We start from the raw sequence: 18889 nt of genomic DNA, 5'->3' as shown, positions 1-18889 counted from the left end.
GCTGAGTCTGAAATCCAAGAAAAATGCCATAAAGGCTGCTTTTACTATCAGGTATTATGTGTCCGTACTGTTTACAAGTCTGCAAAGCCTGCAAGTCAATCCATTTGCTTTTTTTGCCCATCTGTAGGGATTGTACAGTCTGTATATCGGACGGATTCTGGTGGGGTTTGGTGTAGGCATCATTTCCTTCACTGTGAGCCTTTTACTCCCTGCAAGTCTTGAATGTTTTGTTATCTAGTTTAAGTCCTTACTCACGTGCTTATAACTTCTATCATCTGTGTGCTAGCAGGTTCCCATCTACATTGGCGAGATAGCTCCTAAGCAACTGAGAGGTACCCTTGGCACTGCAAATCAGGTTAGTCTCATATCTCAGGACTAGAGGTTTGTCCTTCTCCAGTTATCTAATCAGGATGCCAATGCAGAAAATTGTGTGAGGCTTTGTTTTAACTTGAGTTTTTGTCATTTCAACAGTTTTCTGTAACATTTGGAATTCTTCTCGCATATTTGATGGGGATGGCGATTGAATGGCGTTCACTTGCAGTTGTTGGTGAGTAAACATTTCATGCCTGTCTGTGTGGGCTCAATAAGCTGTGTGTGTGTGTGTGTGCTTGAGTGTAGATCTAGTCTCATCTCCATTGACTGTGAAGGGGAAGCTTTGTTGGGCTGCAGTATGGAGTCCCGTGACCGAGAATAGAGGCTTTTTCTGTGGGCTAGGGGAGGTTGTTGATTGGGTCAAGTAGGTTAGCCAGGTTAATGTTATAACCTATGTCGTGCTCGTGGGAGAAATGATAGTGATTGTAAGTGTTAATCTTGGATGGGTCTAGTGGTGGGTTTTTAGAGTTTTTGAGGCTGAAAGAGAGGTGAGAGTGGCTGGCTCCTGGAATGAGCCGGAGGACATGAAAATCAAGTATCTCAGTGATCAATTTCGGGGAAGAATGAGATAATAATCCACAGTGGTGATGCTCCCATCATTCCCATGTGGATGACAAATTGAGCCTCAGGATGTGGGCCAGCACTTCATTCCATTAAATATGAGCAGCCTTGTGCTGTACCCATCTCAATCAAATGTTTCCCAACGTTGTGACTGTGGCATCTGACTTGGATGAGTATTTGCCTTTGTCCATTGATGCCTCTAGCATTCCCTAGAGCTATCATGATATAAGATGATAATGAAAGGAACTGTGAGCATGTGAACATCACATGATGATAATGAAAGGAACTGTGAGCATGTGAACGTCACATGATGATAGTGTCAGTGAATTTTGGCCATACGTATGGGTTGAAATGATGTAACAAATGCCCATATTGCTAGATGAGGATACATTGTGTGTCTAAAAGAGGTGGTTTAGATATAGCTATGAATTCTCTGGTCATGGGCTTTGCAACAATTTCCTCAACGGTGCATTGTGTGTCTAAGGGAGGTGGTTTAGATGCAACTATGAATCCCCTGGTCATGTGGCTTTGCAACAATTTCATCTTGACTGTCTGTATTGACCTAGGTGTTGTGGTATGCTGTCTTTTTGATCTGGCAGTGTGTCAGCCCTATAGTAGGTAGGCGTCTGGCATAGTCATAGGGGACAGAGGGGATGGACCCTTGGAATGGGGGGGACGCTGTCCCGGGAACACTTTGGGATGGGGAAGGACGGGCGTCCCTCACAAGGGACGGCGTTTCGGGGCGGATCCAAGAGGGGACGGCTGTGACGGACAGCTGCATGGGAACGCCCCAGGTTACTGTTTTGGCAACGGTCACATTTTTGACCGTTTTTTCTGGCCGTTTGGGGGGCTTTTCGTGAGCCTTTAGCCTTGGCCCATAGGCCTTGAGCCGTTGAGGCCTTGGGCCATGGCCTCTCTTTTGCCTCCCTCCTTGTAAGAAGACACACACACACACACACTCCTTCTCACACTTCAAGCTTAAGCTTCACACACACACACACACACACACTCTATCTCCCTCAAGCGGCAAGCCTCAAGGGCCAAGGTCTCAAGTTTCAAGCTGTCACACAAGCAAGCTCTAGCCTTTCAAGACTCGCACACTCTCCCTGACACACACTCTCTCAAGCTTCACACACACACACACACACACACACACACACCCACACCCACCCTCACACTCAAGTTATCCCTCAACTTTCAAGGCTCAAGCCTCACTCACTCTCTCTCTCTCTCTCACACGGGCAGAGATTACCAGACTCATCAGGCAGGACTTGATTCAGCTGGACACTAGGAGGACATGGATACAGCCGACACAGGAGCTTGGTACGAAGATTGCTTTCTATAGAGATCATCTTCTCCAGCTCACGCAGGATGGGTTTGTGATTAGACCCAGCTACATGGATACTCATCTTTCTCATGGGGTACGGTGTGCTATTGGTCAGATGCGCACATCCTCACACCAGCTAGAGATTGAGACTGGCAGATTCAGAGGAGTACCAGCTGAGGCCAGGATTTGTCAGCTATGCCAGATGGAGCCAGAGACAGAGTTACATTACATATGTCACTGTCCAGTATATTATGAGATACGAGGCCGTTTTCACTGCCTGTTTAGAGAGGGTTTCGGACCACTTTCTACAGTCATGAGATACCAGGATCAGAGATGCCTCGGATTATACTTGCTGGAGCTTCGTAGACATAGAGAGGGTCTCTTGAGAGGGAGGGGATCAGAGAGGGAGAGACACCTACAGAGGCAGATTACAGACTTCTTTCGACCAGAGATTGAGCAGTCACGCCAGCAGGCATTGCAGCTAGCCCCAGAGCATAGCCGCACTAGAGGTACATTGATTGATCGGGCTATAGAGCTGGGGCGGTCCAGGCGCCCCAAGATGAGAGGCCCATCTCGACACCAGCGGAGACTACAACAGAGGATCAGGACCATACTAGCACGGCATGGGAGACGTCCAGTCAGAGTACTCACCATGGACGACATTGAGGATATCCGCCATCGACCGATGAGAGACTTCTTTGGATAGTGATGTGTATGATGCTTACCTTTGTTGCTGTAGTTTTCCTCCCAGATGTTATCCATTAGGAGCTCCTAGTACCGTACTTTTCCTCATAGTTATTTCAGTTTCAGTTAGTTGTTTTTAGCTTTTCTTACACAGACATTGTATCAGATCCACCAATTGTTGTAACCTTTTTGGTCTCATAGGTCATTTTGGTTTTTTGAAGACGTTAATATATCATTTCATTTCATTTCATTTCATTTCTCTCTCTCTCAAGCTATCGTGACAAGGAGGCATCCATCATCCATGGCATCCTCCTCACGTGGCGGCGGCACTTCAAGTTCCCGTAGAAGGACGACGGGATGGACATGGTGGGATGAGGTCAATCACACCCCATCCCCTCATGGAGGCAGTGCATGGCCATGGGCATGCAAGCTTTGCCCATATAGACGAGTGGGTGGCGCCGACAAAGTAATTTTTAAGTGCCGTTCCTACCCCCATCCCCATTCCCTACATACGGCCGTTCCCCGTCTCGTTCCTGTCCCCGTCCCCCGTCCCTTCCTACTATGGCGCCGTCTGGTCTTGGCCCCATCTTAACTCTGTCACAGCAGGGACTACTGCTTGGATCTTGACATCATGGCCTGAAAAAGTCTCAAGAGGGTGTGTGCAAAGGCTGTTCTAAAATGGTATCAGGAAAACTTGCCAATTCATAGTAGAGTGCCGTATATCTCTTTTTGCTGTCTGAGCTGCCATTGGTCACCACTGGTCTTTTTTTTCTGGAAAAGATATCCTTCTATTAGTTACCAAAAGGAACCACCACACAGGCTAAGTACAAACGCAGCTCCGTAGAGGGAGCGATAACCAGAATGACAAGAGAAAAGGGCCCTTATTGTTGCAAGTATCCCATCTCTGGCAGGAACTTGGAGCCCAGAGAATTGAAGAGGGAACCGGAACTCGAGCTGTCGAGATATGATGATGAGCAACCTGCAGTGCAAGTCCCCCACCATCATCCTCATATGCCATGGCTGTCTGAGCCTCGGTGGCCCAAGCAATTGTGCCCCAAGTAACTCTGCCCGGGGGGGGGGGGGGGGGGGGGGGTGGGCGCTCCTGGGTCCCGTTGAAGGCGCGTGAGCGGGCAGCCCTCCCATAACCATAGCTGCCAAGAGCCCTCTTTGGCCACCTTGGCCGGTGGAGGGTTGATGTACCAACCATGCTTGTGGAAACCAATCACTCGTACTCTTTGCGGAGTGCATCCGTTTAGATCCTCTGAAGGGGACTCCGCTCTAACAAGTCTGCCACGAGGTCTGATAGAATAAATGAGGAAGGATTAACTCTCATCAGCACCATGCACTGCCAAAGGTATGTCATGTCTGGTGAACACTCCTAGTCATTGAGGGGGAGAGGGGTTTGGGATTGGAGTAAGCCACTCTGGGGGGATGGAAGAGTCGATGTTAAGGCTAAGTTTGTCCGTGCCTCGTATCCCAGCGAGGATCCTTGCCTGGGCCGTTGGGGGAAGTTGTCTAATCTCGGAGGGACTGTGCTGGGCCCATGTCGAGAGTGTTAGGAATCATCTCTTGTCTGTACCATATTACTCAGTAGGGAGTGAGGGCCTTTGTTAAGGGTGTGCCGCTTGGTTAGGAGTTTTCTCCATTTTTCCTCATTGTCCATATTTTCCTTGTTTTCTTGGTCATGGGGGGCTGATTTGTGCTGGTCGACTTGATCTGTTCATTGGCCAACTACTGATCTGCTGGCCGACTTGATCTAGGTGCTGGCCAATTGGTATTTTTCCAGTCGTGTGCTGTTGTCGGCCTGTTTTGCTGTGGCCGACCAGCAGCCCAGGGTGGTATATATACCACCCTTGTCCCACACTTGTTCTTGTACCAGAGTTCGTGTATGTAGTAGAGTTTATACAGCATTTCTCTCTCATGCAGTTCTGCGTTTCTGTTCTCACAGGTGTTTGTCTCATTTCCGCTGCCCATTCCGACATGGTATTAGAGCCCCAGCTGTCCTGAAGCTTGGAGACAGTGAGAGCATTCGGGGACAGCAACAATTGGTGCTGGTTGGAGTGATTTTGGGCTATTTGGGACGTGGAGAAGCAGGTAGAAGGCGGGCATCATTGTTTGCTGGACAGCCACCTTGCATAGCAGTTGCAGCCTTTTCTTCAATTTTTTTCCCACCCATCCTCTCTTCACAAGACCTTGTGAACCCCCGAGATGGCAGAAAAGCATGTGAAGATCCCCACCCTCCCGACATTCCCGATGGACCGACAGGTGGACGGGAACAACTATGGCATCTGGAAGGTAATGATGGAGTCTCTCTTGGAGTCTTATGATTTGGTTGATTTCATTGTGGTTGGAGTTCCAAGGCCAGAGTTGGAGGGGGAGGAGCTTTCACTATCCACTATTACGAAAGAGCGGGAGGCTCAGGCACAATTGTGGGATTGTGTGAATGCCCATGTGCGTTCTTTCATCTTCCTTAATTGCACACCCCAAGTGATCAATCACATCAAACACATGATGCTGGCCCGAGGGATTTGGTAGCACTTGGCTTCTTTGTACAATAGGGTATCACCCATGAAGAGAGTTTTCTTGGAAGTGCAGATGCGAGTGATGAATCCTGCAAAGTCTTCTGCGATGCGAGAGCACATCAACAAACTCCAAGCTCTTCAGGCTAGGAGATATCTTCAGAGGATATGGCCATCACTTTGCTGTCTCATCTTACCCCTCTCAGAAGCTCTGAGAGTCTTCTTTCAGCCCTAAACACCACTTAGAACATGTTGATGCAAAAACGTAGACAGAAGGGAGAGTAGAGAGAGAGAGAGAGTTGGAAATTCAGTATATTCATATGGTACAAAAAGGTACCCTAAATCTACAGCCATAGGTTGCCTTCATGAAAAGGTGGAATACACCAAAATAGTCCCACACAAAGGACCCACTCCCTAGTGGAGTGAATGAGTCTATCCTTGAGCACACATGCCTATTTATAGTCCCTTTGGACCCTTAGAGTGCTGGCCGACTGGTCATAAATTCCACAAATACTGAAGCGTCTGTAGCCGCCTTCCTTTGGTACAGCCGGCTCTCCTCTGGTTCAGTCGACAGACCCTTCATGCAGTCGACAACATCCTCTTCATGTCCTTCTCCATGTCCCACACTGCGACATCTGCACTTTGTGCTCAAAATCCTAGTTCTAGTCATCTTTTCCTAGCTGTCTCTTTTGGACTAGCTGCTGGACATGTCCATGGGCAAACTTGCACATGACATCCCCCTCTGCTAAACTTGATGACGGGATTCCAACCTGTTCTTGGATGACTGTCATCATCCCATTCTATTCTTGAAGTCCCTCTATCATCCATCTATCTCTGGCAACCATTTTCTTTGAAAACCCGGCCCGGTCTCCAAAACCACTGTGACTCTGAATAAAATCTATGCATCTGTTCCATCCAGTCCCCAATCCGTTCTTGCCCTGACTCTGAACATTGTCTTGGTCTTCATTCTTGAGAAATGAGTTTGGCACTCTCACTCCACCGCTTGTAGGATAATCCTCCCTTGGGACCGTTGCCCGAGAACCTATTTGGCTCACAGGACTACCATCCCCTCTGGCTTTGTGGAACACCACCAACAAACCTCCTGGGAGCTCTTCTCGATCTTGTGTTCCTTGCCTTGGGCTTCGTACGTGTGCACTTTCCTGTACCTTGGACCTGTACACCATCATATGGGACTGAATCAGTGTTTAGCCTTGCTGAGCTTGATGCTCTGATACCAATGTAACACACGGAAGCTCTGAGAGTCTTCTTTCAGCCCTAAACACCACTTAGAACATGTTGATGCAAAAAACGCAAACAGAAGGGAGAGTAGAGAGAGAGAGAGATAGCTGGAAATTCAGTATATTCATATGGTACAAAAAGGTACCCTAAATCTACAGCCATAGGCTGCCTTCATGAAAAGGTGGAATACACCAAAGTAGTCCTACACAAAGGACCCACTCCCTAATGGAGTGAATGAGTCTATCCTTGAGCACACATGCCTATTTATAGGCCCTTTCGACCCTTGGAGTGCTGGCTGACTGCTGGTCGGCCAGTTGACTGGTCATAAAATCCACAAATACTGAAGTGCCTGCAGCCGCCTTCCTTTGGTACAGCCGACTCTCCTTTGGTTCAGTCGACAGACCCTTCATGCAGCCGACAGCATCCTCTTCACGTCCTTCTCCATGTCCCATACTGCCACATCTGCACTTTGTGCTCAAAATCCTAGTTCTAGTCATCTTTTCCCGGCTACCTCTTCTGGACTAGCTTTTGGACATGTCCATGGGCAAACTTGCACATGACACCAGTACTCAGCTTTCTATTCTTCTTTGATTACAGTGGGAGGCTCAGCACCATTACATGGGAGGAGCTTATGCCGATGGTTTTGGACCAGGAAGAGCGGTTTATGAACCCTCCACAGGGCGGAGGTTCTGAGGCTTTGACTGGCTAGCGGTTAAATGGCCGCAACAACAACAACAACAACAACAAGGGAAAAGAGAAGTCCTCACTGGCGAAGTCTTCTGAGAAGTAGCCCGACTCATAGCGTGATGCTTTGAAGGCCGAGCGGACTTGTAACCATTGTGGCCACTAGAAGCGTCACTATCGGAGGAAATGTCCTCAACGGAGCACCGAGAGAGGTGCTGATTCCTCAGCTGCACTGCAAAGATTCCAGCTTTTGTGTAGTTGGAGATTATGGATACCCGAGCTTGCAAGGAGGCAGTTGGTCTCACCACTAGGGATACTCGGGAGTGGATTCTAGATAGTGTTTCTTCCAAGCACACGACTCCTTCCCGAGAGTTATTACAAGATCTTCGAAGGCAGACTAGTGACATCTTTATTGGTGACAAATCCGCTATCCCGATTCATAGTGGATACACCGGCCACTGTTGAGAAGAGGCAAGGGCAAGAACTTTCCGAATTGTGGTCATCCTAGCCGTCGATGCAAGAGTGTCCTCATAGTCAATGCCAGGCCACTGAGCATAGCCCTTAGCCACAAGTCTGGCCTTGTGCTTGTCCACCGACCCATCAGATGTATACTTGGTCTTGTAGACCCACTTGACACCAATGACTGACTGTTTTGACGGCCTCGGAACCAACTCCCAAGTGTTATTCTTCTCTATGGCTTCAAGTTCCACTTGCATGGCTTTCCTCCAAGTCTTTTGGGAAAGAGCTTCCTTAACGGAAGTGGGCTCTTTGTCCCAAATGATACGAGACATCAATGCATAGTTCACCTGTAAAAGCTCCTTTATCATGAACTGTGTGCAATCTTCGAGGTCCATCCTTTGTGGTCCACTTGGAGGGGTACTCCGCAATACCTGACTCCCGAATGGTGTCCAACAGCCACTTTGGTACTCGAACAGAATGCGGGGCCTCTTGCTCTTGCCGTGGTTCATCTCCAACCTCGGGCTCAACCTCTACAAGTGATTGAGGCTAGCTAGCGGGAACAAGAGCCGGAAATCATCCTCATACTCATCTGGTTCTCCAAGAAGTGGTGGCTTCTCAACAGTGGAAGCTGGAACATGCTCATCAAAGACAACATCTCTGCTGACAACAACCTCGTTCTGTTTGGGTCATATAACCTGTAGCCTTTGGAAAGAGAGTTATATCCCACAAAAACAAGCTTTTGGGACTTCGAGTCAAGCTTCCCCCTCTGCTTCTTTGGAATGTGAACATAGGCATCACCTCTATGCTTATGTACTTTTGTTTGTCACTTCAAACTTATTTTTAATGAAATTTTGTTTTGAAACAACTTCTCTAGAGTCTACCCTTCCAAATTGAAAATGTCTTTGTAAGTGTTAAAAAAAAACCATATTTTATCGTACTATATCCCAAAATTTCATACCATACCAAAAATTCCCGTAGGGTATCGTATTTTCGTACCGTGACAACTCTCTACATCTTTGCAATTATGAGTCGAAAGATACTTTTCTCATGTCCAAGTCTATAGTCTTTGCCACTATATCAAACCCATCCACCGCTTGGAGGAACTCATCGTGAAACATTGTCTCAAAATCCACCCAAGTACTCGGTTTATTCCAGAGTTCTCTCCACCATTTCAGGGCTTGCCCTCTCAAGAGACCCCTAACCATCTAAAACTTCCGAGCTTCCCAGAACGGGTGAAATTTAGTGTGTACGTTCTAGCGGTTTGAGTCAACCACCTCCTGGGTCATCTCCTTGTATCACCCACAAAAAACCTTGGGTACGAACAAAGGAGTGACTGCTGCTGGTCCCGCAAGAACCGCAACACCAATCACCGCTCTCTGAAGTACCACCACCTGAACCCCGCAAAAGTTGGATCTCTTCTTGGAACTTTGCTCGGAGTTGAGCCATCTGCTCCTCGAAGTAAGTTTTCTCACCCTGACCCTTGAGGACGATCTTTCTCGTGGTTGGAAACATCATCAACAAAGTGGAGTCGTGCGGCCATGGTAAAGGGAGAAAAAAGGTCTGCTACCGCAAGATACTATGTGACTGATTCTGAAAATTCAGAAACGCTAGGGAAAAAACAAAAGTTTCACAGGAGAAACCAGAGAAAAGCATGCAAAACAAAGTAACCCACCTGTACACCTCGCATGAGAGATGAAGATCTGATGACAAATCATCGTGAAGGGCCTTCAGTTGATTTTGTAACGGGCTGAGTACAAAGGGCCTAAGGCTTTCCCTTTTTTATGGCTTAAAACACCCAAGTACTTTTTCCCAGACAAGCCTTCAGTCAATTTCATAGCGGGCTGAGTACAAAGGGCCTTAGGCCTTCCCTTTTTTATGGCTTAAAACACCCAAGTGCTTTTCCCCCCCCCAAAAAAAGGCCTATTATAAACTGTGCACAAAAAACTGCCCCACCCCTTGCAGCCCCATGCTTTTTAATAATAAAAATAACATGACTGTTGAGTTAAAAAAAGGAGTTAACCCTATAAGTGGCATAACTGAGCTTTTCTTCTTCCAAAAAACACTGGTCGCCAACTTCTGCTTTTTCTCTCTCTATGCGCTGCCATCTGCTGCCGTCCTGCTGCCCTGCCATATGCGCCAACCTGCCCAACATGCGCTAGGTCGTGTACCATCTGCTGACCAGCCATGGTACGGCCTGCTGCTGCTGTATGACCTGGTCCAGGCCTACAGCCCTGCGCACAGCAGTTCTTCTGGTCTGTCTGGCTGCTGTCCTGCGCAGCTTTTGTTGGCTGCTGTTGGCGCCTAGTGCAAAGCATATCCAGTCATATCAGACAGCCGCTTGCTGCTCATAGAACCTGCACGTAATGCTCTTTCCTTTCCTACATGTCTGGCTGCTAGTCCACAGCCCATGCAACACAGTGCTTCCAAGAGTTCAGAAAAGCCTAGGGTTACAGTCAAGAATCAGGGGTTTCCTGGGGCAATCCCGCCCGCACACATGCATACCAATCCCCCCTTCTCTCAGAATCCACATGCACCCTACCTTGCCAGCAAAACCTGAAAAAGCACCTACTTCTGGTAGATTCAAACCTCAGATATGGTGATCGAGAGATACGTGGCTTAGGCAATCTTGATAAAAACATGACGACACGCAAACCTTGCTTTTTTAGGTTTTGCTAGCAAACCATACTTGGCTCAGACAACCTTGATAAAAACACGACAACATGCAAATCTTGCTTTTTTATCACTTCCGCGATTAGGCTTGCTCTGATACCAAATGTAAGATCCCTCCAGGATTCAACCTAATACATAGGCACAAACAAGGTTAGAGAAACCACATAAAAGGGGTGTAGGCAAGCTCACTACCCAACCGTAGATTAGCGTCTGCAAACCTCCCCTGAGCCAATGGCTAAGGTTCCACTCCCACGATAAGCCTCTTGGTCCAGGTCCAAACCACAATGAATCAATAATAACCCAAGACTCACTTATATAGTGCTTATTGTTGCGATAAATAATAGTCCAATCATAAATAGCCATAACCTTGGATTTATTGATATTGGACCTTAGCCACCCAACTAAGCATGCTTTCCCTAATCGCAAGGCTCCCCTAACTTGAAGGACTAGTGCTAGGTACATAACACCCATAAGCCCCTAGATTTGTGCAAGTTGATGCTATTTCTGGAGGCTAGTCAAAACTCCTTTTTCGGTGAGGGGATATGCTATAAAGGTTCTCTTTTGTTCCCAGAAATGTAGGTGATAGTGTCATCAGTGATTTTTTTTTTCTCCAGAAAGAGACTTCTATTAAGTATGAGAAAAACATACAACAATCACAACTATAAGCCAGAAGAGAATAGAATCACCCCAATATGTAAGGTGATTTCAACCACTGAGGAGCATCATGATGCCATGTAAGACCTGTGGTACTAGAGGAAAAGAAGATGCCATGGTCCCATTCCCGCATAAATAACACACGCTTTGCCTGTGCAGAACGAGAGGGCCCCTGAATGCGAGCCCAAGTAGCCATAAGAGTGTGGATGATATCACCCCATATAGTACTAATGCACTGAGACCCAAAAATCTGGACACTCTCAATAGCCTCCGTGCATCTAGCTCTCCAGATCTGCCATGCTGTAATACTGGCAATAATCTCCCAACTGGTGTCAATCCTCTGTCTAGGGGGTGTATAATCAGAGTGAGGAACATCCTGCAATAAACCATGCTGGGCAATACCTCTACAAATGAAAAAAATAGAATCTGTATCACTGCCCTCATAAAACAGTTGCGGACCGGACTGGGAGAGCCAAGCAACTGCCCCCCAAGTCACATGCATGGCTCGGCCACTCAATTTGCCCATAAGTTGGGCTACAGGACCCTAAATCTGTTGTGCAATGCTGCACCCCCATAGACAATGTTGTACGGACTCAGAATTTGCCGCACATCTAGGACAGGAAGTTGCTACACCGAAAATTGATCTCCACTGATTGGTGGGGAGACCACCATGTAAGAATAACCAAAAGAAATGAGAGATCTGGCTCCTTCTGTATGAGTACCAAAGTCTATGCCAATATCTGCGCTGTATCACTGGAGAAATATCATAGCTCTCCCAATGAGGCTTGAGAGTAGGGATCATATGCATCTGTCGAGTGAGGAGAAGCCTGGCATTCCGAACAGTGAAACTGAAAAAAGGAAGGCTTTTCAAAGGATCGAAGGCATCAATCCACTCCCACTCTCCTGGATCCCACTGAAGATATCTGATAGGAATGCCACCATATAGCCACAAACACCAAGAGCCATGAGTCACTATCTGAGGAGAAGTGTTAGTGTTTGGTATGATCTCCTCCATACTACATCTCCTCCATACTACATCTCCTCAATCTCCCACCAGGCATGATAGAATACATGAGGAAACCTGTATCCTCCTGGCCTGGCAGAGCAATGACTTGCAGAGGTATGCCTATCCTCGAAAAAACTCCCAGCCAACTCGGATGATAGTCTCCGTGAAAGGTCCCAGAAAGCCACTCATGCAGAATAGCAGCATCAATCTGATCAATACGAATGCGAGAGCCCCTAAGATGCTGAGTAGATGCAACTCTCCGATCCTCCGGAAGACTCTTAAAGGTCCTTCCAAGCAAGAACTGTGTATGCGCATCTCTTCCATCCTGACCACTGCATATAACGAGATGCACCAAGTGGCCGACCAGCCTCATCCCTAATGAACTCGTTCCACATAATAGGTTGTCGGTCAGCCTTGTCTAAAGACCTAGGAAGCCTTTGTCACAAAAAATATCTCATGCTTCTCCATGCTCTGACAATGGCTGCAATAAGAGGGGAAGATGGTGCCCTAATATCAGCCTTTGTGAACAAAAAACGTGTGTTGGGCATCCAGTCTCTGCCGACCTGGGTGTACATCTGGAAATCTGAGACAAGAAAAAATCCTTCCAAGGCTCAGTGCCTGGTAGGAAACCTCTGACCACAAGTTTGCAAAGCAACGCCCTGCATTGAACATCCGGATCGATAATATTCAAGCCCCCCTCTCTTTTGGGCTGAATAACTGTGAGCCAAGCTACCCTGGCACGAGTGTCTGAGGTGCCATCCAAGCCCGACCAGAGAAAATTTCGGATCAATCTCCGCAATTGGCCAATGCACGCATGAGAGAAGCACCAACAAGAGGCAATAAACCAAGCTGAGGCAAGCAAAACCTGATTAGCCACCAAAGCTCTAGAGGCTAAATCTAATCTCCTGGAGCTCCAATGGAGGAGCTTCTTCCGGATACTCATAAGTACCGGAGCAAACTAATGTGCAGGAGAAATATCAATCCCAACTTGGCATCCCAAATATCTAGCAGTACATCCTCTGCTGATCCAAGTAAAACCAAGCTCTGCACCCCAATCAACTCTCGGTGAATCACTGAAACCGGGCTATGGACACATAAGGCAGTAATTCTTTCAATTAAATACCTGGACTTTATGACACACACACAAACAGAATCCTCGCTCCCTCGCTCAACACCATATTGGCCCCGAAGTCCGGCGCCCCTTTCGGTATTTATTTATCAATTAATTCAAGGGAAATTACAAGGGTATGGTATCTGTAGTTACAAGAGCAATTCACAGCCAAGAAACCCCTGTTTTAAGGAAATTTCGGCAGCATTTCGGTACATAAACCTTCCCTGAACAAAATCCCAAGTCCCTGGTCCTCTTCCTTGGCCTTCTACCACTCAAATAAGCCCAAAACAGTGAATTTCAGCTTGCTGTATTTTATGCACAGACCTGTTTTCAGCTCTGTACAACCACCACACTGTCCTGGTAGACCCTAGCAAGGTCCCTCTGCAATCTGGCATCAACTGGGCCTTGGAACAGCCCCTGAACAGTCCAAAAACAGCACTGATTTAGTGCTGAATTGGACAGCTGCGTGGTGAGGTAACTACCTCACCGGTTCCTACTTTGGAGCAGCAGTTAGCTGCTCCTGTTCCTGTCAAAGGAGGCTCTTTCCTCAGCCAAAAAGCATATTCCCCACACAGCTGTACATAATTCATGAGAGTAGCCCACTAGAGGGGCATTTCCATAGCTGAATATAGGTTAAGAGAGGCTGTGGGGAGCAAGCTCAACCCTCAGTGCATAGAGAACAGGGAAGGGGAAGCTCCAATAGCTCTTAACCTGCAACAATCCACCTGCTTTTTACAAAAATGAGCCCAGGGGGGAAGCGCCCAGTTTCCTGTACTTAGAAATTGGCCTAAAAGCTGCCACATGGCAGTCATGCAGCTCATTTCCCGTTCCAGCCTTCCGGTCTAAAAATCTCCCAATCTGCCAACATTTTGACATCAGTCCTTTGGTGATTATTGATCCTTGCAACATTCCGGAGAGATTGACGCGAAGAGATTTCAAATCTGATGACTGTCCAAAAATAGCAGTTTCCCTAAATTTTAGGAGATATGCCCAAAGCATTCCTTCAGGTCATCTGACCAACATTCTCTTTTGTGACCACATTAGAAAACGTAATGTGGTCATGATACAGTGACTTTTCATTTCATGGACATTCACAAATGTGTATCTACATTTATGGCCAGGCACACTGTCCTGCACCATTCTCAGTGGCCAAGTACACTGTCCTGATCCACTGTTCGTCAAGTCTTCAGTGCCCAATCTTCTGGGATTTCAGGGTCCCAAGGCTCAAGTAAACCATCAGTCGCACGAAGTCCCAATGGCCCACCTTCTCTGGTCATGCAATGTCGAAGCTTGATCCAAGAGATATCTGAGGGTAGAAATCAACAGCAATTAAAGAACAAAAAGAAAAAGAAAATATATGTATTTACTTAGGTAAATACAAGGAAAGCAACTGCAAAAGTTCACCACTTGGTGACATACCCCCCTCTTGAAAGAAGCAAGCGACCTCGATTGCATCAGAAGGCTCTAATACCAATGTGGCAGAATCAATAACTTTAATGGATAGAATTCAACAATCTTTCGCAACAAAGATAATGCACAAGACAAAGAGACAAGTGCAGAAATAGAGAGAGAGAGAGAGAGAGAGAGAGAGAGAGAGAGAGAGAGAGAGAGAGAGAGGGGCGGGGGGGAGTCGGACACAATATTGGGTTCTGAATACCCTTTGTAGGGTCCCCACCACGAATGGCGTATTTGCTTTATTAGAACGATGCAAATCTGTAAAAATATTCTGGTTCTTGACCTTTCACCTTCACCTTGGCTGAGAGCTTTTCCCTTGGCTGTCCTCGCCCTTAGAAGACTTCTACCCTTTGTGAATGCTAAGATGACAAAAGAGTTTCTTGTCTAAAATATTTATAGGGCCACATGCTAACGGATGACATAGGACGATAACAAGATTCCCCATGTTATTAATGCCATCACATGTATCACTTGCTAACGGATGACACAGGGCGATGATAGGAATTGCCCACTACCAGTAGTGCCATTGCAAGTTGAGCCTTTCAATATACGTGTTTCCGAATGCAACACAGGGCGATAGCACGTGTCCTGTACTATTAGTGTCACAACATGTAAATCATTTCATTGAAGTGTAACAGATACAACTTCAAAGCACTGAAAGTCCATTCATTCATTTATTGACAAGAAATGTCAGAACTGTACATTGCCAAACATATGATACAAGTGTACAGGTCATTCAAAATTCAGGTTCAAAAAGCAGAAATAACTGGGACAGACTCTCCTTTCAGCTTCACATCCAGAACATGAGTCTTGTCCCTATATACAATTGTGATTTTCTTGTTGAAAGCATCCAACACTGCATGTTTCCTATGACACCATGGAATTCCCAACAGGACATCACATCCTTCCAAGGGCATGATAAGAAACTCCTCTGTGTCGACATAACTCTGTATATGCATGCGAAGTTTGCCAAGTATAGGAGTGATAGGAACCGAATGCCCAGGGCATGCCAAATCAGCCTGTCCAACTGGTCCCATCTCTTCAGCACGAATTCCCAACTTGGCTGCCAATGCCGGTGAAATAAAGTTGGCTCGAGCACCAGGGTCAAAGAAAATCAGCACTGTAGCATCTCTGATTTTACCCCATGCTCTGCACAATTCTGTCGCATCATCACATGGCTGGTCACCAACCATGTCAGGTATCAATCCTGCACTCGGCATTGTCTTCTTCTTGGGTGGCCCTTGTTTATCCTCCGCATCTTTTGCTGGCTGTTGTGGACATTTTGTAGCCATATGCCCTTTCTGTTCACAGATGAAACATTTCCCAGCTTGCATCAATGCCTTTCTCTCTTCAAATGACTTGCCATAGAGTGGCCTCTTCTGTCCTTTGCCTTGAGGTTCCTTCTTCACTGTGCTCTTGAAACCACCTGAACCTCCCTGAAGCAGTGCATTAGCCATGTTTGCATTCTCAATTAGTTGAGTCATGTTGGAAACATTGGTCTTAATACAGTAATCCCTGATCTCTTTGGGTAAACCACAGCAGTACTTCTCTATTTGCTCTGACAATGGCACTGTCCTGTAAGAAGTTACTGGCAAGAGTGCATCCCAAAACTTCTTATTGTACTCTTCCAGATTTGCACAATTAGCTGCATCCAGTTTGTGCCATGCTGTCATCACATCCACTTCAAAGGTGTTTGTCAGCCATGCAAAAGAGAACTGCTGCTTGAATTGGACCCATGTAGCAGGTGCCTGTCCTTGCATCAACAGTGAGGTCCACCACTGCAATGCGTTAGCTTTCAAGAAAGTAGCAGCCTTCCGCACCTTAGAAGACTCTGTGAAGTTGCCTCCATTGAATGCTGCATCAAACTGCTGAATGAAAGTCAGCGCTTTCAATTTGTCCTGCATCCCACTGAAAGTCTCAAACTTCACTGCTTGACCACCTTCTTTGTAATCCTTTTGCTTATTGCTCTTGGGGGTCAAGTAATCATAGACTGGCGGCTGTAAGAATGGTAAATCCTTCTGCACTTTCTCTGCACCAGTCCTTGCTGCCCTTTGTCCACTAGACTGAGAAAATTCAGCCACATTAACAGGTGCTGCAGGCATCAAAACTGGACTGAAATGTGTGTGAAGTCTAGGCTGCACACCTATGTTGGCATAAAGAGGGTTCACAAATTTTGTAGGCATCAGTCTTGGTGACCCTCTTGGCATCAAACCTGGCAAAGCTGTGGGCGGTCTAGCCATGGCCTGGAAAATAGACCCACCACCAAAATAACCAGGTTGGGAAGCAACCTAAGGAGGAATGGTCGGTAGAACCATTTGTGCATTACTGCCTTGACCATTAACTGCCTGATCCTATACCTGTGTAACATGCTGCACTGGATCAGCTGCCACTGCTGGTGTCTGCTCTACATGCTGTGGCATCCTTGGCACTTGTTCTTGTGCCCTCTCAACTGCATGCTTAGATGATTCAGCCTGGGAATCCCCTGTCCTTGACTGCAAATATCTCTTCATCCTGGGATTCTTCACCAGCTGTTCAAAGGTACCAACGATGCTCAGGAGCTGCGCATGAAATAAATCCTCTTGTTCCTGTTCTTCTACTGACATGGCTGGCTGTGACAATGGCTGTGTCCGCTCAGATGCTGACACCCTGGCACCTGTCATCTCTCTACGGTGTCGGCGCGGGTAGAAGAGGAACTCTCTTCTGCCGGGAGCTTTCCTTTTTCCTTATCTGCCATGCTGTCTACTGAGCCCTCAAAGGAATCCTGTATCCAAAGAAAGATCTCGTAATCTTTCTCACCTGTAATCAGCTGTACCTCTCTGTGTGTGTCTCTTGTTCACCCAATGCAATCCGTGTCCGGGCTCTTGCAGAAAAGAGGACCCTATCCCGGCAATGGAACCATGTAACCGGGCTATGGACACATAACGCAGTAATTCTTTCAATTAAATACCTGGACTTTATGACACACACACAAACAGAATCCTCGCTCCCTCGCTCAACACCATATTGGCCCCGAAGTCCGGCGCCCCTTTCGGTATTTATTTATCAATTAATTCAAGGGAAATTACAAGGGTATGGTATCTGTAGTTACAAGAGCAATTCACAGCCAAGAAACCCCTGTTTTAAGGAAATTTTGGTAGCATTTCGGTACATAAACCTTCCCTGAACAAAATCCCAAGTCCTTGGTCCTCTTCCTTGGCCTTCTACCACTCAAATAAGCCCAAAACAGTGAATTTCAGCTTGCTGTATTTTATGCACAGACCTGTTTTCAGCTCTGTACAACCACCACACTGTCCTGGTAGACCCTAGCAAGGTCCCTCTGCAATCTGGCATCAACTGGGCCTTGGAACAGCCCCTGAGCAGTCCAAAAACAGCACTGATTTAGTGCTGAATTGGACAGCTGCGTGGTGAGGTAACTACCCCACTAGAGGGGCATTTCCATAGCTGAATATAGGTTAAGAGAGGCTGTGGGGAGCAAGCTCAACCCTCAGTGCATAGAGAACAGGGAAGGGGAAGCTCCAATAGCTCTTAACCTGCAACAATCCACCTGCTTTTTACAAAAATGAGCCCAAGGGGAAGATAAGCAAGCGCCCAGTTTCCTGTACTTAGAAACTGGCCTAAAAGCTGCCACATGGCAGTCATGCAGCTCATTTCCCGTTCTAGCCTTCCGGTCTAAAAATCTCCCAATCTGCTAACATTTTGACATAAGTCCTTTGGTGATTATTGATCCTTGCAACATTCCGGAGAGATTGACGCGAAGAGATTTCAAATCTGATGACTGTCCAAAAATAGCAATTTTCCTAAATTTTAGGAGATATGCCCAAAGCATTCCTTGAGGTCATCTGACCCATTCTCTTTTGTGACCACATTAGAAAACGTAATGTGGTCATGATACAGTGACTTTTCATTTCATGGACATTCACAAATGTGTATCTACCTTTATGGCCAGGCACACTGTCAAGTCTTCAATGCCCAATCTTCTGGGATTTCAGGGTCCCAAGGCTCAAGTAAACCATCAGTCGCACGAAGTCCCAATGGTCCACCTTCTCTGGTCATGCAATGTCGAAGCTTGATCCAAGAGATATCTGAGGGTAGAAATCAACAGCAACTAAAGAACAAAAAGAAAAAGAAAATATATGTATTTACTTAGG

The 18889-nt window shown here is 46.7% G+C and overlaps 1 protein-coding gene across 1 annotated transcript in view; it reads left to right on the top strand.

Moving 5' to 3' along the window:
* The window catches only part of LOC147607608 (sugar transporter ERD6-like 4), a 96906-nt gene that overhangs the window by 31177 nt on the left and 46840 nt on the right, over positions 1-18889 (top strand). Inside the window, exons 5-7 of the mRNA XM_086790371.1 lie at positions 128-193; positions 290-355; positions 472-547. Of these exons, the coding sequence (XP_086646497.1) occupies positions 128-193; positions 290-355; positions 472-547 (208 nt within the window). The remainder of the gene's footprint in view (positions 1-127; positions 194-289; positions 356-471; positions 548-18889) is intronic.

This window comes from Cibotium barometz, chromosome 55 (genome assembly GCF_041138505.1).
Source record: "Cibotium barometz isolate CiBa-2024 chromosome 55, ASM4113850v1, whole genome shotgun sequence".
Taxonomy (NCBI): domain Eukaryota; kingdom Viridiplantae; phylum Streptophyta; class Polypodiopsida; order Cyatheales; family Cibotiaceae; genus Cibotium; species Cibotium barometz.
This window is presented reverse-complemented; position numbering and strand designations above follow the sequence as displayed.